This window comes from Halichoerus grypus, chromosome 1, assembly GCF_964656455.1.
Source record: "Halichoerus grypus chromosome 1, mHalGry1.hap1.1, whole genome shotgun sequence".
NCBI lineage: Eukaryota > Metazoa > Chordata > Mammalia > Carnivora > Phocidae > Halichoerus > Halichoerus grypus.
In genome coordinates, this window is record NC_135712.1 from 4,625,412 (window position 1) to 4,651,953 (window position 26,542).

At 51.0% G+C, this 26,542-nt stretch overlaps 1 protein-coding gene and 1 non-coding gene across 2 annotated transcripts in view; one reads left to right on the forward strand and one right to left on the reverse strand.

Moving 5' to 3' along the window:
• The window catches only part of BACE2 (beta-secretase 2), an 87,762-nt gene that overhangs the window by 25,156 nt on the left and 36,064 nt on the right, over positions 1-26,542 (reverse strand). Inside the window, exons 2-8 of the mRNA XM_036100912.2 lie at positions 26,282-26,370; positions 17,010-17,226; positions 13,626-13,754; positions 12,323-12,457; positions 10,637-10,738; positions 5,735-5,884; positions 454-622 (exon numbers count right to left, since the gene is read on the reverse strand). Coding sequence (XP_035956805.2) covers positions 454-622; positions 5,735-5,884; positions 10,637-10,738; positions 12,323-12,457; positions 13,626-13,754; positions 17,010-17,226; positions 26,282-26,370 — 991 coding nt within the window. The remainder of the gene's footprint in view (positions 1-453; positions 623-5,734; positions 5,885-10,636; positions 10,739-12,322; positions 12,458-13,625; positions 13,755-17,009; positions 17,227-26,281; positions 26,371-26,542) is intronic.
• Positions 13,952-14,053, forward strand: LOC118541314 (U6 spliceosomal RNA). Its single transcript, XR_004920052.1, has one exon. It is a non-coding gene; the product is annotated as a U6 spliceosomal RNA (small nuclear RNA).

Consider the following 26,542-nt stretch of genomic DNA (forward strand, 5'->3'; position numbering starts at 1 on the left):
TCATTTTAGGATTTCAAGAAATAGCAATGATAGGCATTTACTTCTTATGGCACAACAAAGATTGCTTTGATGGAAAAAAAAATACATAGCTTACCCATGAATCTTTATTTATTTTAATTTTCCTGTCAAAAAACTGTAATTCTTCCCCAAGTCCTCTTTACTCTGTGGTGTGAGATACCATCTTAACTTTAATGTGAGAAATAATCACAATACTAACGTCGATCACGCATTTGCCATGTGTCAAGCATGGGACTAAATGTTTTACACGGAGGGACTCATTTCCTCCTCTCTGCATCCTGCCGTGCGTCTTACTGATACCACCCACCACGGATAACGGGCCCATGGGAAACAATTCAAAGGCAACTGACCCGTCATCAAGAGTTGCTCCCAAGTCAGTGAACAGACATCGAGTACTCCAGCTGGGGCTCCCCGTCCAGCGCGCGCACCACTTACCTGCACAGGGGCTGGCCGCAAAGCCCACCCTTTTCCGAGCTCTGTCGAAGATCACGTAGAAGCCCTCCATCACGGTAGCACCGATCACCAGCGCGTTCGTGGAAGGTGAAATGCCGAACCGGTAACATTCATAATTCAGGCCCGCCCCCATCATGGGCTGGATGTAGAGCTGTTTATGAGGAGCGAGCACACAGACAGGGGGAAGCATGAATCCGGCAACATCACAAAGCTGTCAAGGCCACAGCGCGTTCCAACCCTCCCAGGTGCCGTGGGGCGATGCGGGGGGGGGGGGGGGAGATGACATCACCCTGCCGGGTCCCTGCCACCTGGAAGATGACATCATAAGCATGGTGAATAAACATTCCTGAAAGTGATAAAAACACGTGCGTTGCCTGCAACTACACACAGGGGCACCCATCCACCCGTCCGTCCGTCCGCCCGTCCATCCATCCAGCATGTGGCATGGCCTAGATAATGCCTCAGTACCAGCAACCAACACAGAGTCCCACGCCCTTGAGGCTTCCCATCCAGGGAGGGGGCAGGTGAGTAAATGTGGAGTGGGACGGGCCCCTCTACCATAATGTGGACCAGCTAACTCTCCCCCTCAAATCTCCTCCTTCCCTGGGCCTCTGAGAAAAGGTTGTCTCGTCTTCCTCCCAACACTGGCTGCTCCTTCTCAGGCACCTGTGTAGGATTCACTTTACCTTCCTCACTGTAAGCATCAGAGAATGCCAGGGCTCCAGCCTCCTGGTGGCCATTGCCCCCACCCCCACCCCAGGTGACCCATGTGGCCCCAAGGCCCTAAGCACACCCCAGGGCTCTATGCTGATGCCCAAATCTTGACCTCCAGCCAGATCTTTGCTGCCTTGGCCACACTCAACAGGCTCCCCAAATCTGCTTTTTTTCAAAGTCTTCTGTTTCAGTAGGTCTGTGATTCATTCACTTCCTCAGGCCCTACAGCACCGGGCCAGGATCTCTTTCCCCACCTGGAAACCATAACAAGAGGCTGCAGGCCCTCCTTTGAAATGGCATCTGAATCCAATCCCGCCTCCCATCCCCATGGCTTCCAGACCATTAGCATCCTCTGCTCTCCTGCGAGACCGCAATGCTCCTAACTGGCCCCAGGATGCGGTCTTTGTCATCCTCTGCCAAAGAGAGCTTAAAAGTAGGCAGCAGGGTGGAAGCAGGATGACTTATTTCCTCAGAGAGACAGAAGATGTCACAGGGAGAAGACCCAGCACCCCCTCGTAGGAAGCTCCCATGAGGATGAGGACCATGGGCTGTGCATGTTCCATCAACACAACACATGGCCCTTGAGGTCCTCTGGGGGCAGAGCCTGCGAGGAAATGAGTCAAAACTTAATCAAGGAGCAAACCAATGTCACCTTGGTGAGAACAATCCCTTTGTGTTTTAACAGCAAAGTATTCAAATGCAGGCAAACAAAAGAATAGAGCAGCTTAGAAAGACAAAATACCAAATATCTGGAAAAAAAGCAATAAAGGGCAAAATGAGTAGGAAGAAGGACTTTCTTGTGAGTACTGACCAGCCCTAAAGGGGTAAAAGCGCAAGAAAGATTACGGAGGGAGAGGCTGGGAGCCCGGGGCATTGTGGCCAGAGGGAGTGTGAGGGGTGGGGATTTTTAGAGGGTGCGGCAGGGAGGGGCTGCACCAGGGTGACAAGGGAGGGGTGCAGCCGGGAGGCAAACCACAGCATAGAGGCGGGACCGAGCACCAACCCTAAGGAGAGGGAAACACAGGAGCACTATTTAACGTCTGGGCAGAAAAGGAAACCAGAAGTTGTACTAGAGAAAGAGAATATGATCAAGCTGACACCCGAGGAAGATGAACTTCACCGCCCTTGCCAGCGCCAGATGGCGAGAGGGAGAGGGGCTGTCAGGGCGGGGGTGAGCAAGGACAGAGCTATGACAGCCCCTGACGTCATCAATGGCTAGACACGGAGCAGCTACTGGGTCCAGAACTGTGCCCGCAGTCAAAACCCTCCACGACGGGTTTGTCTGCCTGCAAGCCCCGCTTCGAGGCAAGGAATCATTCATTCTGTTCTCCGCTATGCTCCTGGCCCCTCAGCTGCTGTGAGGGTAGGGGAGGCACCCAGGAGGGCTTCAATCAATGCACATGATGTCAATGAGTGGTGCTGAGCTTGATGAGCATCAAACGAAAGACACAACTTCTCACGATTAACTCAAATTAGGCAAAGGCAGGGGATCACTGACCTGCCGCCACAGCACCTTCACCTAAGGGTCTGTAAGCAAGCCCTAGGAACGTACGTGGACACACACACAAACACACCTCGGCCTTCGAAGGAACTAACTCTATAATAAAACCCAATTAATTATCACTTATCGTGTAACTGAGGATATTGATGCAAAAATATGCAGACCGAATTTGTATCTTTTACTCCTTGTGTGTCCCAGCTGACTGCCAATAAAAGTTCCAGACTGTAGATGCTGTAACAAGCTGGGGAAAGCTGAAGTATTGCTAAATCTCAGAATAAACTGTCTGTCTTCAACTAAAATAGCACAAATAGACCAACCAGTGATAGACTGAAATTATTTACATTTTTAGGGTTATGTGGAAAAGAAAACCAGAATTTGCCTGTGGGCTGGGGTTGGGGGCTGCTTTTGTCAACGGGCCAAAAAAGATGCAGCCCATGTGTTTTTGGGAAAGAGTGCAGACAGACAAAATTTAAGATAATTGCCTTTGACACAACTCTTTTCTGCACCATCAAGCATATGCCCATCTAGTCCTGCTGATGCCAGAAAGGTCCTGGACACGGGCCCTATTCTAAAACTTCGGTGGGAAGGAGCCCTGATGATTGCCATAAACGTTAGGGAGAGGGGGGCAGGCAGGCAGAACTGCGGTGTTAGGAGGTGACCCCCCAGCGCTGACCCCGAGGGCTGTGTCAGTGACACACAGAGCTCGTGAGGTTATCGGCACAGGATGGTTCACAACTGCCCATCCAAGCCCTTTTCCAAGGAGGCGATGGAAAGAAAAGGGAAGGGGAATGTTGAGTAAGAAATCAGGAAAACAGCAGGGGAAGCAGATTTTTAAAAACCAAAAATGTGAACTTGTCAAAGTCAACCAAAAAATATCTACAGTCTCGTGAGACTAATACTGGATTCTCACGCAGAGATAACAAAAATTAAAGGCAACACTCCCAAGCCTCCCTCATTGTATTCCCGCCCCCGGCCCGTGCTCGGTCCTGGAACCAGCTGCCGAGCCCCAGTCACCTTCCAGCTCTGGCGGCTACTACCCGCCCTGGACGTCGTAGATTTTCCCCAGAATGCCTGTTTTCTCCTGCATCTTACGAGTCCCTGATTCTGCCAACCAACGCCCCCGCCATTTATTTACGATCACACGCTCACCTCTGTCCTGAAGCTAGGCTTCAACTTGAGTTACAAACCACACTGAGGAAATACTGTCCAAATCGTGCTGTTCGACTGGCCAAGATTTCATCATAAAGAGCAATTATTTTAAAGATGCAGGAAACATATCACTGTGTGCAGTGAAAATGTCTTTGGCAAGTACTACGATTCCTCCCTTTATAGTTAAAGGGACAGACGGAGAAAGGGCTCAGTGATCTGCTCCACGTTACAGCGTTGAGTCAGGGGCGGAGCTGAGCGTGTAACTTGAGCATGTAACTCAAGCCTCGGTCAACGTGTCCTCTGTCCAGCCGTGTTTTCTCCTGAGGCTCTCAGGCTCTTCCCCAGTAACCCACCATTCCACGTATAAAGTGGAGAAGGGAAAAGGCAGCATTATCACTTCCTTTTCACTTCTGAAATCATTCCTCCTTCCCTATCCCCCAATCCCACCCTTCGTCCCAAAGTCACCAAATCACGACAAAGGCACATTGATCTGTCTGTTCAAAAAAACAGTGATTACACACTAGTCTCCATGCACGCTCGTGCCAGGGAAGGAGCAAGGATCTCCGATCTCATGGTTCTCCTCTGCAAGGAATTAACGTAACGGAGGAAGAACTGTAAGTCTGTGTATGTGCTTTTAAAGAAAACAGAAGTCCAACAAAAAAGGCAACAGCATAAAATACCCCCTAAAGGGGTGACTGCCTGCGGGATGAGTAGACTAGGAAGCATGCATTAGGAGTCTGAAGGGCAGGCTCACAAACGGGTTATTCTGCTCAGCAGAGGTTCAACAAAAGAGGGGTTGTTTGAGTTGGATCTTGAAGGATGGGAAGAATCTGGATATGCAGAGGGAGTGGGGGAGGAGAGGGCATTTCTGGCAGGGGGGGTGGCAGAAGTAAAGGTCAGGAGAGTGAGCTAGCACGAAGCCTGGGAGGACACTGACTGGTGAGTGGCAGGTCAAGGGTGTGGAAGGGTCCAGTGAGGACCAGAGAGCCACAGGGAGTAAGGTCATCAGTGTGCACCGAGTGGGGACTCCCTGATGGCTCAAAGCAAGGACAGCAGGCTGGAAGATGCCACCTAGGAAGATCATCTGGCAATGGCTTTAAGGGCAGAAAGGAGGGGACTGGGCTACACGGAGCATACTTGGAGGTCCCCGGAGGGGTGCAATAGGGGACCTGAGAGCCTCGGGAACCGGGAGGAGGTGAGAAGCGTGACTGAGCAGGGCAGAACATGCTTTGTTTGATTATAAGCTTAGGAGGAGGAAGGAGCCAATGGAATATGGAAAACAAAAGGATGTCTTCATCTCTCTGAGGGTCCAGTTTTATTCTCCTTTTAAAAAGAACATATTTTGGGGGCACCTGGGTGGCTCAGTTGGTTAAACATCTGCCTTCAGCTCGGGTCATGGTCCTGGGGTCCTGGGATCGAGCTCCCTGTCGGGTTTCCTGCTCAGCGGGGAGTCTGCTTCTCCCTCTCCCTCTGCTGCTCCCCCTACTTGTGCTCTCTCGTTCTCTCTCTCAAATAAATAAAATCTTTAAGATAAATAAATAAAATAAAAGAACATATTTTGGTGCTGTGATGGATGCTGCACAAATGTCCTCCATTCCTGGCCTTCCCCGTTGCCAGGCCCTTGGGATGGGACCACGCAGCCGGCCTCTCCTGCTGGGAGGTAGGTCCACTTCCCCAGTCCGGGGTCTGGGCTGCCTGGGCCCCGTGCGCGCAGCGTGCTCAGAGTAGCGGGCCTGCCCAGACTCCCGAGCAGGGGTGCAGGCTCGTTGATGAGGGCCGCCCGGTTTCTCGGCCATCCCACAGCACCACTATGCTACCTACCTAGGCGCATGAGGCACGAAGCGCCTCACTTCGGCGTGGTGCGTGTTCCGGGAGAAAAGCACAGGTCCCAGTTCATACCTGAGGCAGGATGGTTACACGGAACGACTGGCTGGAGTTCTCGTCTCTCAGGTAGATGGAGATTTTAGGGAAGTAAGACCAAGGTGTCTCAGAATTCGTCCAGCAAGCCAGCTGGGACCCAGTCCAGAAACCATCAGAGAATTCTGGAATCTGGACAAAACGAGATCATGTGAGAAGCGAGGACTAGTCTGGCACATCAACAGGAAACGGCTCCCAGCTCCCCTCATCACCTCGCCAGATGCCCGTGGCGGTAAACAGTGTTTCCTTTGGACGGCGTGGTGGAGACAGCCGTCCTCTGGAAGGAGACCGGTGATGACAAATCCACAGCTATCAAGATTAGGCACAGGCAGGCACGCAGAGTACCGACCGGCGCCAGGCACCGCTGTAAACCCTCTGCAGCACTAATGACTTTAGTCCTCGAAAAGCCCCAGCGGCCCAGGAGCGGCACCCCCGCACCCCACATTACAGGTGAGGAAACCAGAGCACACAGAGCTGAAGCAATGTGCCCAAGGCCTCAGTAGGGGGCAATGGCCCTTTAGAAGAGAGAATACATCCGACATGTGGCCCTCCAGACCCTTTTGGGCATCACCTCTCCTCTGAATTTCGAGCACAGCACTCGTCCTCCTGGTGCAGAGCCCTGCACGGGCTCTCTGCTCTTCTGGAATATCTTTCTCCTCCTCCAGACTTCAGCTCAGATGCCACCTTCCAGGAAGCCCTCCCCACCGTGCTGATTACCCTGCCATAGAGCTCTCCCCTTGGTCTTTCCCCTCATAGCAGCTGTAATGTGACATTTATGGGTGTAACTGCTTACATTCTCTTTCCTGCACTACAATCTGAGTCCTCAAACAACAGAAATGTATTGTCTGCTCGCCTTACAGTTCTAACACCTAGCCCACAGGAGAGATTCGGGAAATAGCTGTGGGAAAAATGAACAGTCAAGAACACAGAGCGCGCCCACCTGAGCCTCCCAGCAGGGGTCTGCTGAACCTGATGACGAGCGATGCCACCTGCACATGCCCACTAGTCGCTAAATTCTCAAATTAACTACAAATAACTCCCACTATCTCACCAGAGCAAGGGAAGGTTCCTGAGCAAACCCGACCTGTCCTGCACCTGCTAATAGTGTATGTGATGGAGATAGGAATGTATGGGTAGGCGGAGCTAGGGAAGGATGGGATGGGGAGGAGCTAGGAGAGCAAGGGATGGGGCGGGGCCAAGAGAGCCAGGAGGACAGGGGATGGGGCGGGGCCAGGAGAGCACGGGGTGGGGCGGAGCCAGGAGAGCAGTGGGATGGGGCGGGGCCAGGAAAGCAGGGGATGGGGCGGGGCCAGGAGAGCATGGGATGGGGCGGAGCTAGGAGAGTACTGACGTGGATAAGACGTGACTGTCAAGGGAGCATCCCCAGGGAGCCCTAGGAGATGAATTTGAAGGAGGGCGGGCCGAGCACGGAAGCTGCCTCACTGGATAAAACAGATGGCAGCCGTGGAGGCCAGTGCGACGGACGGGAAGGAGCAGGAGATGGGGGACAGAGGGTATCCTGGTGGCCTTGGCGTCTTCATCAGAGATCATGTGTCAGAGATCTGAGCTTTGTGGCAAGCCGGGTGTGATTTAGAAGTCCAAATGGGACTCACATAGGCCACTGGTTCTTGAGTCTAAACTCCTGTCTAGCCAGGCCCACTCGAGAGTCACTAAGGGTGGGTGAGAAGTGGTGATGTGGCACCGAGGGAATCCCTTGAGAGGATACAGGGAGAAGGGAGGGGCCCAGGATCCACCCTGGATGGGCAGGCAAAGGACACACCCACGAAGAGGGCATAGGGCCGGGAAGTCCAGGAAGGAGGGTGCTATGGAAGTGGAGGGAAGGTAAGACAGGTAAGCGGGGATGGTGCGGAGACCAAGCAGGGCAACTGAGGAATCGGAGCCTCACTGGATGAACGCTGAGTGCTGTGTGCTGCAGGACCATACATGGCAGGTGCGAGCTTGCGTGCCCTCGTCACTCTGTCCATCCGTCCCTCCCTCCATCAGTCCCTCCCTCCAGGACCAGACAGTGGGGAGAAAACGCCCTGGGGTTTTCACCCATTACATGGACCATCCATTATGAAACCGTCAGTGATCTGTAACATGTCTAATGTTGGCGTTAATTTTTTTTTTTTTTTTAAAGATTTTACTTATTTATTTGACAGAGAGAGAGACAGCGAGAGAGGGAACACAAGTAGGGGGAGGGGGAGAGGGAGAAGCAGGCTCTCTGTGGAGGAGGGAGCCCGATGTGGGGCTCGATCCCAGGACCCTGGGATCATGACCTGAGCCGAAGGCAGACGCTCAACGACTGAGCCACCCAGGCACCCCGGCGTTAATATATTTTTACCTTTTGTAAAAGTTAAGTCGATTTGAACTATGTATCAGAGGGCAGATGAGTCAACAGAGTGGGGCAGTCATTTGCTGGACTTAAGGATGGGCTAAGGTGAGGCTGGGTGGGCCTGCGCCCAGGACGGGGAGCCCCACATCAGCGCCCAGGACGGGGAGCCCCACATCAGTGCCCGTGGGCAGCTGCAATTTGCAGATGAGGGATCAGGCCTGGAAACTCACCTAAGGGGCACAGCTCTGAATTGGATGGGGGACCACCTGCCTCGAAAGAGGCGTCTCTGAGTCCAAGGGCCTCCCCGGAGGCTAAGCCACGTGTCCTTGGAGGACAGTTTTGACCCTCAGATCATGGAGTTCAGAGTCCGAAGTCATCCTAAAGCAGGTGTCATCCTGCGTCTGGATTTTACAGATGGGGGAGCGCTGGGCCGAGCACAAGGGCGCTGCAGCTATGAGGAGAGGGAGCCCGGGTCTCTGCCATATACAGAACTCCATTTCAAAATACAGACCTATAAACCATGCATTCCTAAAATCCCGTCTGAACAAACCAGGCCAGGAGACAGGAGCCCAACATATGCACTGCATTTAATTCCCCAAAGCCAGGTTATTCCCTTAACCAGAAAGAAACGCTACTCAATAGGTGAGAAAGAATATGCCCATCTTTGGACCAGGCACGCGGACACAGGGACCCCGTCCGCCCTCGCTGGGCTTTTCTTGCCCAAGACGGAGAACCTTCCCGGGTCCTCCCCCTTCCTGACACAGGCTCTGAAATCAGAGGATTAATTTTAGATAAGGCAAACAAATTCTGTAATCCCACTCCTTCTACCTCGTGGTTTTCTTATAAAGTCAGTCCCCGCTGACCACGGGCTCCCCAGAGGCGGGGCTGGCCAAGGGCGAGCCAGGCTCACCCGCACGCCCTTGAGCATTTCTGCGGGATGGTCCTCACACACTTGCAGCCCAGAATACTCAGTCTGAAGATGCTCGTGTCAGGTCTGCTGAGGACAGTTTCACTACTGAAGAAAATCAGCATATGGCTCCGTATTTTAAGCATGGTCTGATTTTCAGCCAGCATTCTGAATTTAGGGCACTAAAAACTTTCCTTGCCATTTTTTCTGATTCAGCAGATATGAGACAAGATAGGAGCTTTCCTCTGGCTTCTGACCACTGCTGCCCTGAAGTCCTTTCAAGCTCAAAAAGGGGCCTCTGAGCTACTTCTTTTTCACTGCTCCTGTCCGTTCTCTTAGTTCACTCGCTGCTCTTCCCACAGCAGTTTCAGACCTCTGAAGTCGGGTTCAGGACAACCAAACGCCCCTTCCTCCTTCCCCTGCTCCTGCTAGAACCTGTAACAAAGCACCGCTATGCATCTTCCCATCATTCTCTGAATTCGGCCAGCGGAGTCGTGGGACAGTCAGGCCCGCGTTAGTACCAGCATAAAGACTTTGGACAGGAGATGCTGGTTTCTGGTGACCTTGCAAGGGTGGCCCTATACAGAGGGAGGCTTATGAAAACACCCAAGAAGCGGAGAGAAACGTTTCTCCCGTTCTAACAAAGAGCACCAGCAACCGCGGTGGGACATTAGATGCCTCTCCTTCTAGAGCACCGCTGTGTGGGGCGCATCGTACCCCAGCCCTCCCAACAGCCCCGCGATGAGAACGTGGAGACTCCGAGGGCCCGAATCCCGCCCCGGGCACCCAGCTAGTGAGCGGCAGAAACCAGCCCCCATTCGGGTCCATCTCACCCCTGAAGCTGTGCTCTTCCCAATCAATGCCTTCGGTCTACCCTGGTGCCCAGAACCAACTGGAAAGTTGGGGCCATACTGGAATGCTGTCAGCCACTTCTCACAAAATGCATGTTGTTCTTGAGCAGGGTTTTAATAATTATTATACTGGCTGATTGACCTTTGTCTTCTGAGAATCACATTCTTTTATAGAAGAATTAGAATCCCACCACAGCCTGGATGAAGGCCAAAAAGTATGATTTGGGGCTCGTGTCTCTTGTTTTAAAGGCTACGAACATATTCATTGGTCACTATTTCCTTTAATATAGAATGTGACCAAGAGGCTTTTTTTCTTAGATTAAAAAAAAAAAAAAGTACTGGGCGCCTGGGTGGCTCAGTTGGTTAAGCGACTGCCTCCGGCTCAGGTCATGATCCTGGAGTCCCGGGATCGAGTCCCGCATCGGGCTCCCTGCTCAGCGGGGAGTCTGCTATTCCCTCTGACCCTCCCCCCTCTCATGCTCTATCTCATTCTCTCTCTCAAATAAATAAATAAAAAATCTTAAAAAAAAAAAAAAGTACTACATCCACTACACTATTATTTGAAATACTAAACAGCATGGCACCTCCAGATCCAAGTTCCCTGAGGTTAACGTGAAGAAATTCTTTGCTAGTTAAGAGTAAGGCTGTGAACTTAATAAGTAATAGTTTAAAAAAAAAAATCCAACCCCTCAAAATCCCCAGATGAAGACTGTTGAATACACAGGAGTGCTCCCCAGCACGTGGCCATGACCTGGCGCTCTCCGGGATTTATCAGCACCCTGAGCACTCACCAGAGACGTGCGGGCCACGGCCTCAACCACTGCATTGAACACCTTCTGGGGCAGGCGCAGAAGTGTGGTGCCGCTGTCCACGATGGCCTTGTCTGCGTTATACTGGAACAGAGGAGAATTGTGGGGAGAGGGCATGAGTGACATGCAATGTGATTCCAGCCCGCTGTCACTGTGGGTCCGCCATCCACAACTTCAGGCAGCCCTACCTCGCTGGTAGCTCCACTCACTGCCCAGTCTTGGAACTGGGACACCAGCCCAACATTCTCACTTCCCAGATAAGGAGACGGAGACCAGGAAAGGGAAGTGACGTGACCAAAATCAACAGCTCTCCCCATGCACACATTTCCCCGTTTGGAGGTGCCCAGACGTCCCTGTCGAGGAGCCCCAAGAACAAAGGGGGGAAACCCCCTTGTCTTTCAGATTGAAATGACACATTAATTACCATTTATACAAATCCTACAGAATCAATGATTATCCCAGGAATGGAGACAGAGAATTAGGATGGAGTTTTTTTTAACAGACACCCCATTTAGGATGGAACTTTAGGATGGAACTTTAGGATGTATTCAGGAAGAGGATCTTGCACGTGTGCACACACGAGTTTGTGTTGTATTATAGGCCTTCCCCCTTGATTCTACCACTGGATTCTTTAGTGGCAACTAAGTGCCTCTGACAATAAACCCAGCTCTGTGGCCTTAGGACTGGACACTCTCATAGTGGGAGGGGACACCGCTCTCTCAAGCTCCGACAGGTTTCAGAGGCATCTGTGCACATGGGCACCGTGGTGGACGGGGATGGTTCGTGAGAAAGGAGGTGAGGGCAGGCAGGAATGGAATGAAATGCTGGCGGTTTTTATAAACCATCCTGCAGACGTTGTGGGAGACGGACCCCCGCAAGCTGTCCTCATCATAACGTCATTATGGCCGCAAGTAAGCCAAATGCAGACAGGGTGTGACCGGGGCTCCTGTATGACTCGGCGCCCAGCTCTGCATGTCTGCCTCCTGTCAGGACAGTCGGGACATGCTGCTCTTCAGAGCATCACTTGTCCTGGAGGGAGAGGTGAGCGGCGGGGGGCATGAATGGAAGATAAAGCTGATGGTTTATTTTCAGTTTCATTTTGCTTATTTCTAGTCGTTTTTTCCCTTGCACTGATGAAAGCCTGCTTATTCGATCCTCTTAAATGGAGTCCAGGAACCATCAGGCCCAGGAGAACAGTGAAAGGGGCTGGATAGTGCTCTTCATACACACCATTTTATGCTAATTTTTCCCTATGAAGCCAAGTGACCGGAAGGAAGCAAGTTTTCTGGAAGGAGGAGTTTGTTTTCATACAAAAAGCCCCTGTAACTTTTAATGTAATGAATCTTTGATTTATCTTGTAGTGTACCTTCTAATTTCTTTTTTAAGATTTATTTGTTTATTTTAGAGACAGTGTGCCCATTGGTGGCGGGGGGGGAGGTGCAGGCAGAGAAAGGAGAGAATCCAAGCAGACTCCCCCTGAGCTCAGAGCCAACACAGGGCTCCATCCCAGGACCCTGAGATCATGATCTGAGCCAAAACCAAGAGTCAGACGCTTAACTGTCTGCACCACCCAGGCGTCCCTGTACCTTCTAATCTCCTATTTGGGTCCCAACTATAGTAGTGAAGTGACCCAGGCACCTAGACACAAAGAGATCACAATGTGAATACCTCTCTGCAGTCCAGATTCAGGCTCTGGCCTCCAATTTCCAACTTGAGAATTTCTATCTGATAATACCACTCCTCCTTAATAGGGGTATACCAGATGTCTCCTTTGTACAAACTCGGCTCAATTCCACCCAGGACCTGAGAAGAAAAATATTTACGGGTGTAAGAGAAAAAATATGGAGGCATATCAACAGGTTACACAGAGAAGCATACAATCAGAAGGTGAATCCTCACTGGAATCAGTACCTTCACATTATGACGATGTTACAAAATATATATGCTTGAAAATTAAACAATCTTATATCCTCGTCTGATCAAGATGCTCTGGTGGTTTCCCTTCTATAAAAGAAGTACCTACAATTCTAGCCTTACCATACTGAGATCCGCCCCCAAACAAATGAAGTAAAATAGTGAGCCACATTGACGGACAAGAATTCAGTTCCTCGGAAGACAAGAGGAGGACTTGCAATCTCACACATTTGCATGGAAAGCAAAACAAAGGAGCTTCCCTCATCAAAATTTCATGTTGCAAAACTATAAAACATTGCCCCACAAATCCTAGGCTGTCCTCTGTCCTGAAAAGGGGGGTAAATAAGGTATTAAGATCGGGTGTAGTGTAAGCAAATGAAAGCAACCGAGTGTCTGCTTCTCATAGCTGGACTAGAGGGTTGTCAGCACCCGCCCTGAGGGGCCCTTCTCGGGCACTGTCCCTGTCACCTCCTGCTTGAGACATCTGGGTGCAGGGTCCATCGAGGGGACACTCAGCCTCAGCACATCCACAGGGCTGGGGGCCTTGATCTGTTTCTGTTTCACTAGAAAACTTTCTGCTGTGAGTGTGTGAGTGTGTGAGTGTGTGAGTGTGTGTGTGTGTGTGTGTGTGTGTGCAAAGAAAGGATATGCAGGTGTTCCTGTCTCTACACCAAATTTAGGAAACCGTCAGCATTTCCCTCAACTGGCGGCCAAGCCTGGGTAAGGCCCACCTGCCACACCCCCTACGGTTCCTCACTTGCCCCTCCCTCACCTGCCAAAAAGTTACCCTTCAAGGGAAACATTTTAAAAAGCTTTAATGGAATTTGGGGAAGCATTGAGAATCATCTTTTGGCTGGCAGGATAATTAGGAAAGATAAAAATAATACCTAATTTTACCCAGTTTTTTTTAAAGGTTCTATAACAAGGGTTATCAAAATTCCACAGTACTTATGTATGCTTCTGCGTCTAGTATTTCCACCAGGGTGTTCATAAAACAGAAAAGCTGCCCGATTTATTTGCGATTTTTGTTCCCCCTTTAAGACTAAAAGATACCCACAAGACTACCTCCGTTGGTACCAGATCCAGCTACAGGTAGCCCCGCCCCACACATCTGCATGGAGAAGACATTGGGGATCTTCGCCTGGGCCACCAGGGAATCGAAGAACGTCTCCAGGGAACTTGACGGCTGCAGGAGATACAAGGACAGCAGCTGAGATGAGGACTGACCCCGAGCAGACACCGGGCATGAGGTACAAAATGGTTTTTCTTTGTATTTAATTCTTTTCACGGTGAACCAACAAACAAGCTTCTGATCAAGGGCAGTAATTCAGAAACCAACAACAGGCCTTCCTACTACGCAGTGCTTTCCCTGTGCGTGCGGCTCTGTTGGAAAAATCAGATAGTATTTCTACAATTGGAACGAGACACAGAAGATCTGCACGGACCCTGCGCAAGGCTGAGACGCAAACCTAAGACGGTATTGCTGGGGAGTTAGGACGTCGTCCCATTTATCACCACGATGCCCTGTGATGCAGGCACGAGACGTGGAAGTGGGTCACCGGCGTGGGCGGTGGACTCTCATCTCAGCCAGAGCGAGGAGAGAAGCGTCTCTGGGAGCGGCCTTCGTGGCTTCAGAAAACATGCTTCACTTCTCCCGGCCACGGTCGTCTGCCACACACCAATGACAGGTGCTGAGCACGAGACCTCTCAGACCCCAGACCCCGCTGACCTCCAGTGAGCAGGAAAACAGCAGGAAAGAACAGTCCCACACCCCTGAGGTTGAAAAGCCCCGGATTCCCAGCCACCACAGTTCAGTGGACCTCAGTGGCCCGTGCCTTCCTTCCACGGAGCCAGCACTCACTCGGGGCGCCCCCATGTCTCCAGGGCTCAAAGTGAAGAGGTGTGGTTGTGCGAGCAGCTCCGAGCTGGGGGTGGGCCTCCAGGGCTGCTGGTCCCGAGGGCCGGTCAAGCACCTGCGTGTAAATTTTGGCTTTGACGACCGGGAGATCTGGATCTCTCTGAGCTGCTGGTTCCCAATGGAAACTTACTTGGAGTGGCACAGATGCTGCGGGCACATTCTGACCACCAGCGGTCAACGTCGGGACTATTATTTACTGCCTGTAGGAATGAAAACTGTAACTCTGGAGGGAGTAAGACCCCAGCCCATTAGCAAGTAGAAATCTTCCCACTTATTTAACTCAGTTGCGTCTGGCTTCCTCCTCCTGCTTCCGTGGAATCTCTGGCAGGATTCGGCACCATCTCCATAGGTGACGTGGGCAGCACGTGTGGCTTCTGGGTGGATGACGGGGACAAGGCCCCCCCTTCCCAGCGTGGCCGGGTGTGCTGCTGACCCAGGCCACCGTTCTTCCGGCCACCTGCTTGGGAGGCTGCAGAGTCACCACCACCTGGGACTGAATTCTGGCTCCGCCACTTGCTCACTGCGTGACTTGTTTCTTTGTTTCTTTATCTGTGAGATGGGGAAACAGTAGCCTCCCAGAGCTGCTCCTGGGGCTTAAATGGGCCAGTACACACAAAGGCCTTGGAACAGTGCCTGGCGCACAGTAAGGGATCTATTATGATTCTGCCGAGTTATTCCTCAGGATCCCTCTTGAAGTTTAAAAACATACAGGTGCCAGGGTCAACCCAAGAGAGCCCGACTCGTATGTGTGCAGTTGGACCCAGGCATCGGTGGCGTGGGAGACCCCGGAGGGCAGGGTCTGACGCACATCCTCAGCAGGAATCCTCGGGACTGACCGGGGGCCGCCACGCGCCATGGCCACCACGCGCCGTGGCCACCACTGAGCGCTCGGTCAACCTATTTCAGCCGCAGCTCTGGCCCACCAAGCCACACCACCCTGCTAGCCCTGTTCCCAACCACGCGCCACGTCCTCCCAATCCTGTGACCATCTCCTCAAACCCAGGACAGGAAGCCGATCATCTTCATCTTGGAATTCCACACAGAAAAAGGTCGTGTGGCGAGTCCGGCCACCCCTAGGGACCCTGAAGTCATTATTTGCGAGGAAGCTTATTATCAGTATCATCCATTGCGGGCAATTTAGCTTTATTCTGCCATCTTTCCAATAATCAGCATAAAACCAATCATGTTTGTACCTTTCACGTCCAAGTCAGGTAACAATGCAATGTTTTGTCCTCGGTCACACTGTCCATGAAATCGTACTGAGGAATGTATGTTATTAAGAGTCTACACAGTTCATATTAAGCTCACCCTACGGTACTGAGAAGGGGCTCCACAGCCCCCCAGGCTCCGCAGACAGGCTCTGGGCGAGCAGGGTAAACCTCTCTGACCTCGGTCGGCACATCCCTAAAATGGGAGAACTCGGCCTCCTGCGAAGCGCACCAGAACCTAAGGAACCAAGTCGTGGGATGTCCTCAGCCCGCCTGCCTCACGGGCCCCCCTCTCCTTGAAAATCACAGGGTCAAGAACTCCCCTGCCTGCCACCCCCTCCCCGCCTCACCCCCCTGCAGCATTTACTAGTGAACTGGGGCTGGGACGCACATCCCTGCGGGGAGAGAAAACAGGCCTTCCCTCCTGGATCCTCATGGACCACGGGGGGCTCTGCGGCTCCTCCAACCTGCTTCTGTTTGTTCCATGCTTCTCTGGCTCCAAGCCGAGCACCGAACAATGAGAGGGCAAGGTGCGGTGCCCGTTACGGGCCAGGAGGGGTGACCGCCTTCTGCTCTGCTCTAGGCCATGCCCTGGTATCTAACCCGCTTATCTCCGGCTCCCTTCCTGGTGGAAATTCCCCCACCTGCATCCCCCCTCAGGCACACCAACGTCACTTCCTTTGGGCTGGCCTGAGTACAAATGTTTGCAGAGTCTGTCTTTCCCATTTTGTGCGAGTTCTGATGCTGATGAGAGGGCGGGCTGCACGCGTTCCCCTCCTGGGCTGATGGCTGGCAGTCCCTGGGACGTGCATCTCAGGCCCTACCCGGGCTCCAGGTGGCTCCTCGTGGGGTATCCGCAGCCACGGGAAGGCAGCACGATGCTCTCTCCCCTGGTGGGGGGCCTCCCCAGCCGAGGTTCCAGGCCAGCCGCAGGTTCCACGTCTCCATGAGAATGTATGAATCTAATAAGGGTGTTTTCTTTTAATCCTCCCCTCAGAAAAACACTTCGACGCCAAAATTAAAGTGACTCAGATTCTGTTAACATTTTTAAACTACAGAAGTAAAATAAGCAAAAACAAAGACAAATGAAAAAAAAAGTAATGCTATGGGTATATCTTGGCAGGAAGGTTCAAAGAACTGCACCATTCACTTTAAATTTTTAAGATGCCTAGGAACGTAATTAACTGTGCGACCACGGTCTGTCTCCACCAAGCGACTCTCACCGACCAACCGTGTCCCGCAGCCGGGACCCACCCCCACCGCCCGTCTGACTCGTCCCACCTTTGACCTACTTAGATCCCCAGACTGGCCTTACCTTGGCCAGAGCAGCATACGCGAGTCCCAGGATCCCATTCCACTTGATCCCAGGCAGAAAGAAATTCTCTGACTCAAAGATAGTGGCGATGTTGACAAGAAACGAGCTATTGAAGCCCTTCGGGATGGTGACAACGTCCTCCCCGACGAAGCCCGTCCAGCTGCCTTGCGTGTACTTCACCGTGACGTCAAAGCCCTTGGAGCGGTAAGTACTGGACCTGGAGAAGGAAAAGCCAAGGCCCGCTCTGCACCTGCGCGTCCGCGTTCGGACCAGGTGGCCCGGGACGGCGGCAAGCACAGGGACGCGAATGCACGCATCACGAACCGCATTCATTCCTGTCGACAAAGGGACCTAGCCCACAAAACATCAACACTCACACTGGGGTGGTGTTTCCGTGCCCACGTGTGAGGGAGGCTCTGGGGTCGACACGCAGCCCCGAGTTTAACGTCTACACAACTGAAGCATGTACCTGCCCGATCTGGCACCAGCCTGGCCCTGTGGCTTTGCAGGGACCCTGCGCTGCTCTGTGTGACACAGCGAGGGGCCTGGGGCCCAGAGTCACATGCACAACCCATGTGACAAATAAAGACCACCACCACGCCTTCCTCCTCAGCGCCCATATTTGCTCCTGATGTCACAGGCTCCTTCTCCAGGCTCTCTCCAATGCCACACTCATACCAAAACATGGGGGTACAGCCAGTGCCGTGAATCCCTGTGATACCATCTGCAGTCCTGTGTGCATATGGTCCTATGGGTAAGAGCTACTCAATCAGAGTAACGTGAAGGAGGTCAGACCATGGGCAGGGCAGATGAGAATGCTGCCCCAGGGCTTTCAGAGACAGGCGGGAAACCAACAGATACATAAAATTCCAATCTAGGCAGTGATAAAGAGTGGAAGGACTCCCCAGGGAATAAAGTGGGCGTGGGGGTTGGGGCAGTGACTTGGCAGTCACCCAGGCCTCTCTAGTGCAGCCACGTCTGTGTGGTACCCACGTAAAGACAATGACCCCGTGGGAAGGACGTTCTGGACGAAGGACAGCAGGTGTCAAGGCCCTGGGGTGTCCAAACCTGTAAGGTAATTCTTACACCCATCTGAGTTTTGAAAACTCTGAATTAGAGGAAGGGACCCAGAGAATGTCTCTAGGCAAATATCTGAACATTCAAACCACACTCACCCTAGGAAAACTGTTAAGTTCCTGAGAGAGGTATCAATTCACCAAGCAAATCATTGTCAAGTGCTCCCATTTGCCTGAGGTTTTCATTCACTATTTTCACATTAAGCCTCTGAACACCAAGTCTTTGTCGTAGGATTGTCTGAACTAGTGCAGTCTTGCCTGGGGTCCAAAAGGAAGTTAAGTCAGAGATGGTATGACCTCTTCTTTGGGGGCACATCTCTCAAGCTTTAAATACGTTAACAGTCTTTAATTCAGTAAACTGCACTTCTGAGCATCTGATCCTAAGGAAACACCCATGATGCAGATGGAGATTCAGGAACAAAGACGGTCATTATGTTTTACTGAAAATAGCAAACAGTTGGAAACAACCTAAATGCCCAAGAAAAAGGGAACCATTCAGTAAAATTATAGTGCATCTCGATGATGGAATATTATGTAGCACCAAAGAATGCTATTTACAAACTCATTTTCAATGACACAGAAATAAGGGGGAAGAAAACATTCAGTGGCTCCCTCTGGGTGGTGGGGTTTGGGAGGGAGACTCTCCTTGTGGTTAGGCCCATCTAGAGTTTCTGCATACATAGCTTTTATAATCAGGAAAAAGAAGCGATTCTTGGGGTGCCTGGGTGGTTCAGTTGGTGAAGCGTCTCCCTTCGGCTCAGGTCATGATCCCAGGGTCCTGGGATCGAGTCCCATATCAGGCTCTCTGCTCAGCAGGGAGCCTGCTTCTCCCTCTGCCCCTCCCCCTGCTTGTGCTCTCTTGTCTGTCAAATAAATAACATTTTTAAAAAGTAAATTAAAAAATAAAAAATAAATTAAAAAAGAAAAAAGAAATAAGTGATTCTTAAAACGCCTGGCAGACACATTTTGGAGATACCTGATTTATGCGAACTTCATAATGGGATACAAAATATGGAGACTACTTAATTTTAGTTTTTACCATCTTAGCTCGCTCTGCCACGATCTTAAAGGCACAGCACATTAGGGGACTACCTCGCGTGCGCGTGTCTCCCGGCAAGGGCAGAAGACACAGACAGAGAGTGAGAGTGAGAGGGGACGGGTCTGGGCACACGGAGCGCTGGGGGCCCGCCCATCAGAGGTCACACAGGCAGGGCAGTCAGTCACTGAAACAGGGCGCCTGTAGGGTTGCTCTAATCCCACATTTACCACCAGCACCAAGTCAGATGTACCTGCTGCAAAGCAGAGGCTGTACACATTTGTGGTGAACAGCAATGAAAACACTGAATTTGGACCATTTGGGGTCAGTCTCAAGGGCACAAATACGCCGCCGCTAACAGAAAAGGCTATTTTGAAATGCGAAGAGAACAGGACCCAGTCCAGGCTCAGCACGCTTTTGCTGTCCAGGGCTAAGAAAACCTTTTGCGGGTCCCATGATCTCCGTTACACCTCCCCAGCTCCGCAGTAGAGTGAGAAAGCAGCTACAGAGGATACTTAACAAATGGGCACTGTTGTAGTCTAATAACGTTGTATTAACAGAAAGAGCAGGTTGGATGTAGCCTGTGGGCCCTCGTCTGCCAAGTCCTGATCTCAAAGATTAGTTCTCTCCCCAACACAGCCTAAGGAACCATCACTTTGTTTGGAGAAATTTTTTATTTTTACACTGCCCAGTCTCTAGAACGCTCATTAGAACCTGCTAATGTCTAAGAGCCTGAAGCAGCCTCTTGGTTGTCTATATAGCGTGTTTCCTACACTACCCTGACCAGCTCGTTCATCCCCTCACGGGGGGGAGCATTCTGGGTATTTCGGTGCCGCGTGCAGGGATGAGAGGCCGTTGATATTACACGGCCCGGGTTCAACCACTCAGCTGTGTGACACCAGGCCAGGTTATTTAACCTCTCTGTCCTCTAAGGCCTCAACTGAAAAAGGGAGACCACGTAGTACCACCTCTCATGGGGTTAATTCTGAAGACCAAGACCGTGAACTCTGGAAAGCGTTTAGAACAAATCCCTGGGACGCAGCAGGTGCGCAAAACACAAAAACAAAAAACAAAACAAAACAAAAACAAACCAGCTGCTACTATTATAATTATCCAAACACTTACTGTCTTTATTCAATCTATGAACTACTACTAGAAAGTGCAAGAATGTTTTTTCCTGGGGCGCCCGGGTGGCTCAGTCAGTGGAGTGTCCCAACTCTTGCTTTTGGCTCAGGTCGTGATCGCAGGGTCGTGAGACGGAGCCCTGAGTGGGGCTCTGTGCTCAGCGGGGAGTCTGCTTGGGATTCTCTCTCCCTGTCTGCCCCTCCCCCCGCTCGCATATGCGTGCGCACTTGCTCAAAAAATTTAAATAAATCTTTAAAAAAATGTTTTTTTCCCCTGAAAATGCTCCTATAGAGTTACTCTAAATGAATACCCACAACAGTCTCATTTGGAAGTCCAGCCATCCCCACAGAAAGGGGCAAGTCTGTTGTAGGACTTGGTTAAGGTGGTCAGGAGTGGCGGTGGGGTCTTCTTGGTTTCTAAAGGCAGAGTTCTCCCGAGTCCCAGCACTGTCCAACAGAACGGGCTGCCATGACGGAAAGAGTACGTATCTACGCTGGTCAATACGGGAGCTGCAGGTGCACTGAGCGCTAAAACACAATTATACAGCGGGGCTGAAGAAGTAAGCTTATTTCCTCTAATATTACATAATTTAAATAGCCACATGTGGCTAGCGGCTACCCTTGTAGAAAGCATAGTTCTAGAAAATGCGAGAAAAAAGTAAAAGCATACTCTGAACTCCTTGAACTAAGCCTCAAAGGGCAAAAACCCCAGTGATGAATTTTAAGTAACTCTGAGGGGTATCGACGTAGTTTCCAGCACTTAAAAAAAAAAAAAAAAAAAGGGTTCCTCCATCTTCATGCTCTAACATCCTACTTGTTGGCACTAAGATGCTTTGGCTCTCAACTGCTCTGCACATTAATTAACTATACTGAGAGAGAACCCCAGACTGGCTCGTCCTGCGGCATCCATTCTGGGTGCTCAGAAACAGCAATCAATCAGGGATGTAGGTAGCCAGGAAAAAGTCCACTCACAGCAATAAAATCACTTTGAACCAAGTTCAGGAGGCATTCTGCCTCTGATAAGAGTGTTAAGGAAACACAGGAGTGAAAGGTGAAATCAATGAACAGGGGAGAAAAGAGCCAAAGAACATTTTATTATTTTAAAAGAAACCCGCTATTGTTTTCGGAGGACATAAAAAGAGAAGGTGGAAGGGCATAATTGAAAAGAGTTGAGTCCTGGGTTCTGCTCTGGTTCTCTGAAGCCACCCGAATGCAGCCAGGGGCTCTTCTGCATTTTGTGGGGGGGGTTGTAACCTACCTTTGGGGCTGTCAGACTGGCCCAAGTTGACCAGATACCATCCCCCTTCTCTGCTAAGGGTCTGGAAGTGATCAGACCAGAGTGGATGGGGCCACTGGTGGCCCAGGGGCCGCTCGACCAGCCCGCCCACCCTGGAGGTTCAACACGCTCAACAATGGCCAACGCTCGTGGGCTCCAACAGTCCCCTCTGGGACAAGCAGACAATGGGCAGGCTTGAAAAACAATCTAAATCATCAGGCCCAGGTATCGGTCATCATCACAAGGAGAGATGAGGCCTTTCTCAGGGGTCCAGCTCAGCATCCTTAAGGAGGTCAGCCGGTAACTTCCTAACATCCGAACACTACTTACAAGCATCAGTTGAGGAAAATAAACTGCTCCCTTTGCCACAACTACTCTGTGGGCCTTTACCGCAGATGGGAGTATGGGAGGAGGAGACATTTTAATTTCCCCCGAATAGTTTAGTAGAGGGTCAAGGGAATGAATATATCGGATCTTTAATCAAGCCAACTGGCTAGAGGCTATTTTATTGGCTAAAAAGGAAGTACATCTAAGGAAATACACAATCTTCTTTTGCCATGTAGAAATTCACTGGAGCATTGACCACCATGGAAAGAGGGCCTCTGATGGGAAGAAGCTACACAAGTCATTAATGGTAGCCTGACGGCTCATCCCATAATCAAAGAGCTCTTGTCAAAGAACCCAAAGCCAAATCTCCAATTACTGGGAAATGTTTCAGGAAGCATTAAACCTGAATATCCAAAGACTGGGGGACTTGAATCAGAGGCTGACAAATCCAACCAGAAACCTTATTCTAACTAAGGGAGATCAGAGGGACAAGCAAACACAGAAACATCATAGGGCAGGGAGCTACATCTCAGAAAAGAACCCTTTGTTGGAAATTGAGAAGGGAAGTGAGAACGTTCTCTTGGCTTCCATTAAATATGGTGGTGGAAAGCATACACCTTAGGCCAATGGAAAGTCAGCTGAAAGCAATACGCAAATCAGTAATACATACCTCACACAGAAAATGTTCCTATCTTCACCACATTAAATCTGTGCTTGGGGCGCCTGGGTGGCTCAGTCCGTGAAGTGTCTGCCTTCGGCTCAGGTCATGATCCTGGGGTCCCGGGACTGAGCCCCACACTGGGCTCACTGCTCAGCGGGGAGTCTGTTTCTCCCTCTTCCTCTCCCCCTCCCTCCTGCTAGTGCTCTCTCTCTCTCTCAAATACTAAAATCTTCTTAAAATCAATCAATCAATCAATCAATCAATCAATCTGTGTCAAATAGAAGCCCGTGAGAAGCACGGGATAAAAAAAACAGAGGAAGGGAGAGAAAAAGTTAACGTAAATTGGAGCAGGTACTTAACCTGCAAAGCACCCACTGTTTGTAGGGATGTGGCTGATGGGACAGAACTTGCCCCAAACTCAGAAATGTGATGCTTCCCATCTGATTTGGCTAAGAAGAAACCTGACAGCCCTGCAGAAGAATAGTTCTCTTAAAAGGAAAGCCAGAGGGCCAAAATGTCGGTGACGTCTTATGGGTCCTGAGTACATTTCAGCAACACCTGCGAACAAAGAAGTGGGCTGACGATGACAGAGCCTGGGGCTTCCCCTGCCCACTGGTAGGTTCTGGGGGAGCCCAGGGAACCTGAGTGCTCAGAAAGCTGGTAGGGAGCCCTCAGCTCTCTCACGGAGGTAGCAGGAAGGAAGGCTACAGTCGTTCCCACGAGTTTTCACATTAAACCAGGCTCAGTGTTTAAGTATGAAAAACAGGAACATCTGCCACCTGACCACAAGCCTGGCCAGCAAGGTGAGCAGGTAAGTTAGAAAGACGTGTCCTGGGGCGCCTGGGTGACTCAGTCGGTTGGGCATCCACTCTTGATTCTGGCTCAGGTCATGATCTCAGGGTCCTGACATCGAGCCCCGCATCGGGCTCCATGCGCCGTCAGCGGGGAGTCTGCTTGAGATTCTCTCTCCCTCTGCCCCTCCCCACCGCCTGCCCTCTAAGAGATAAATAAATCTTAAAAAAAAAAAAAAAAAAAAAGAAGGACCTGTCCTACTGAAGCCTGAGACAGAACCACTGTTCAACCAAACCATGAACAAAGTAGGAAGTAATTACGACACCGGGAGCGTACACATATTCACTGGCATCGTACATAGTATTTGTAACGTTGACTATGACTCACCCTCGAATGTTCCAGTAACTACGTGGCAAAAGCGTGACTGCTGCAAAGTGCTGTTGGTCTTTATCGACCCCTGGCTGTGGGCGTTTGCCAAAGAAATGCAGTTCACCCACCAGGAAGGAAATACTCATCCATAGGGTTAAATCCGCACACCTGAAGCTAACGTGACTATGCACATCTCTTGAACTTTGGCTTTGCTCTGTCTCACGCGTCTGCAGATCCGTGATGAAAGACAGAACTACACGGAAAAAACCACTAAAGATACAGCCAAGCCTCAAGCATGCGTGTTCTGAGCCCCATGGCAGGTGTGGGGACGCTGGGTACATATGGGGACCACTGCCCTACAGTGGGAAAGACGGAGGGCTAGGATTGCTTTGCCACCAAAGTAACGTTTTTTTTTACATACTTTGAATACACATTGCATTTTCCAGAAATGCAGCTAAACTAGGGGAAGGTGATACTTTTGGGGGAAAACTTTACCAAGATTCTTCACCTATTTGGAAAATCACATCACCAACCCAAGCTGCTGTAGGGGTCTGGGTCTACTTCGACCCCCTTCTATCAGTCTGCACTGGGTGCTGCAAGCCCCCCGGGACGCTCATGGCCCCCCACTGCAGACGACCAGAGCATGCACATATCGAGGTCCTGACTACCTCTCTCCGCCTGACCTCTTCATTCTCCCAAGCACCACAGTAGGGCGTCTAGACTTAGGTACGTAGGCAAGTGATGTTACCTTTGCATTTCATTCAGGGCATTACAGAGTACCGGCTATATGGACGGAGTGTGGGGGCTGATGGTCTGAGAACTGCTGACCTAGAAGCTGGAACCTGGACAAGTATCCTCCCCTCCTGGACCTCCCGTGCTACATGAGTAAAATCAAGGTCAGGACCAACTCGAAGCTCTGCTCCATGACGAAGCAGTCCAGAGTGAGCAGCCTGGGGATGGGCGGCCGTGGGGGGGTGGCAGAGGACGTGGACGGACCACCCATCAGAACGGGGAGGGGCAGAGGGTAGCCCCCCGCCCCCTGCACACAAACAGAAACAGCCCTGCCCCCACCGCACATGTCCCTGGCCGGGAAGTTCACCCAGAATGTCAATGATGAAACGGTTATCAATACACTGAGTTACACACTAAGCTGCAGGCTCTTCGGAGACCACACCTCTTGTGCCACCAAAATGGAGACCAAGACGCGCTCCCGGGAGAAGACAGACCGGCACTCCTCCCACACAGGGCAAGCTAGGCTGCCTTGTTAAAGTTGCCTGCAATTTCCAGAAGCTTCCCAGTCGTTCTTTTCCCCTAGCGAGAGTTGGGGTTTGTTCCCGGGAACAGAGACTGTGGGTGAGGCAAGTGAGCAGGGAGTTTCATGGGGCCGCTCTGAGAAAGCAAACCATGTGTCAGCTTATTCGTTTCATCTGTTTGAGTTTCAATTTTAGGGTCATGAACACAGATGTGAAAGTAACACACGCATCTGGAAGACAGGGCTCTGGCCCCACGGGCCCCCTGGGAGCCGAACGCCGCCACGAGGCCCTGGTGGCTGTGTCCGGAGCCCACCCCCCGGCTCCCCGAGGCCCAGGCCATGCAGAGACAGCCGTCCGGGCTCCACTCCGGTCTCACATCCCCACCCTGTGACAGAGGCTCGGAGCCCGGTCCCAGGTCTCAGTGCTCTGTGCTCCTTCCTACGCGAGCCACAGATTCCTCGCACCAGCAACCCTATTCCCACAGAAGTGGTTTCGATGAACCACACCTTGACCACTACTGAACGTCCAAGAACCAGGCCGCTGCCCAGGGCAGCCTCACGCTCACACCGAATGCCCCTCTCCCTGCGCTAGCCCACTGCCACTGTAGGACTCGAGGCCTCGATGACCAGCAAAGGATGCTGTGCTCTCTGCAATCAGGTGTAACTACACAACGTCCAGCTGACTCGAATTTTCAGAAAGTAAATGTCGTAAGAACGCACCACAGCTATTAGGAGAATCCTCCGCTGGATTTCCCTGGAAGGAACCCATACAGGTACAAACACACGTGCCCAGACGAGTCCACCGGTCACAGAAAAACACACAACCACTCACACACACACACAAACATACACATACACATATCTACATATACCCAGATGTCTACACACAGAAATATGCACAAAACCGTATTTACACATGCAAATTATCTACACATACACACAAATATACACACAACCATATACACATACACAGATATTTACACGTATACGTAGATATATACACAATCATATACACAGACACACAAATATACACGTACAAATATATACACAACCACAAACACATGCAAATACCTACACACACAAATGTTTACACGCATATATACAATACACACATACGCACAGATGTCCACACAAACCTATACATACAAATACGCACACAACCGTCTACACGTCCACACGGATATCTACACATACAAAAGTACACACAACCATACACACATTACACATACACAAAAGTATATACATACACAGATCCCCCTTAAAACGACAGACCCTTGGCTCCTCCTGTTCCAGTGTATTCTCAAGCACCGGCGTGCTGCCCCGAAAGCCCGCCGCGCCCGGCCCCGCGCCGTCACTCACCTCTCCGCGTCGAAGTACGAGTCTGTGTAAGGGTGCGGGGCACCTGCCACGGCGAAGTTGCTGCTTCCAGTATCAACGAGAATCTGCAGCTTTTATTTGTAAGGGGAAAAAACAGACACTATCAGGTTACTTGAATAAGGCAACACTCTTGAATAATTCTTTCAAAAACGAAGCACCAAGAGCAATGTATTACTCGGAAAAAACTTGTATTGATTAGAAATTTTTTTTAAAAGCTGCTTTGAAACTGAAATCTGAACACAG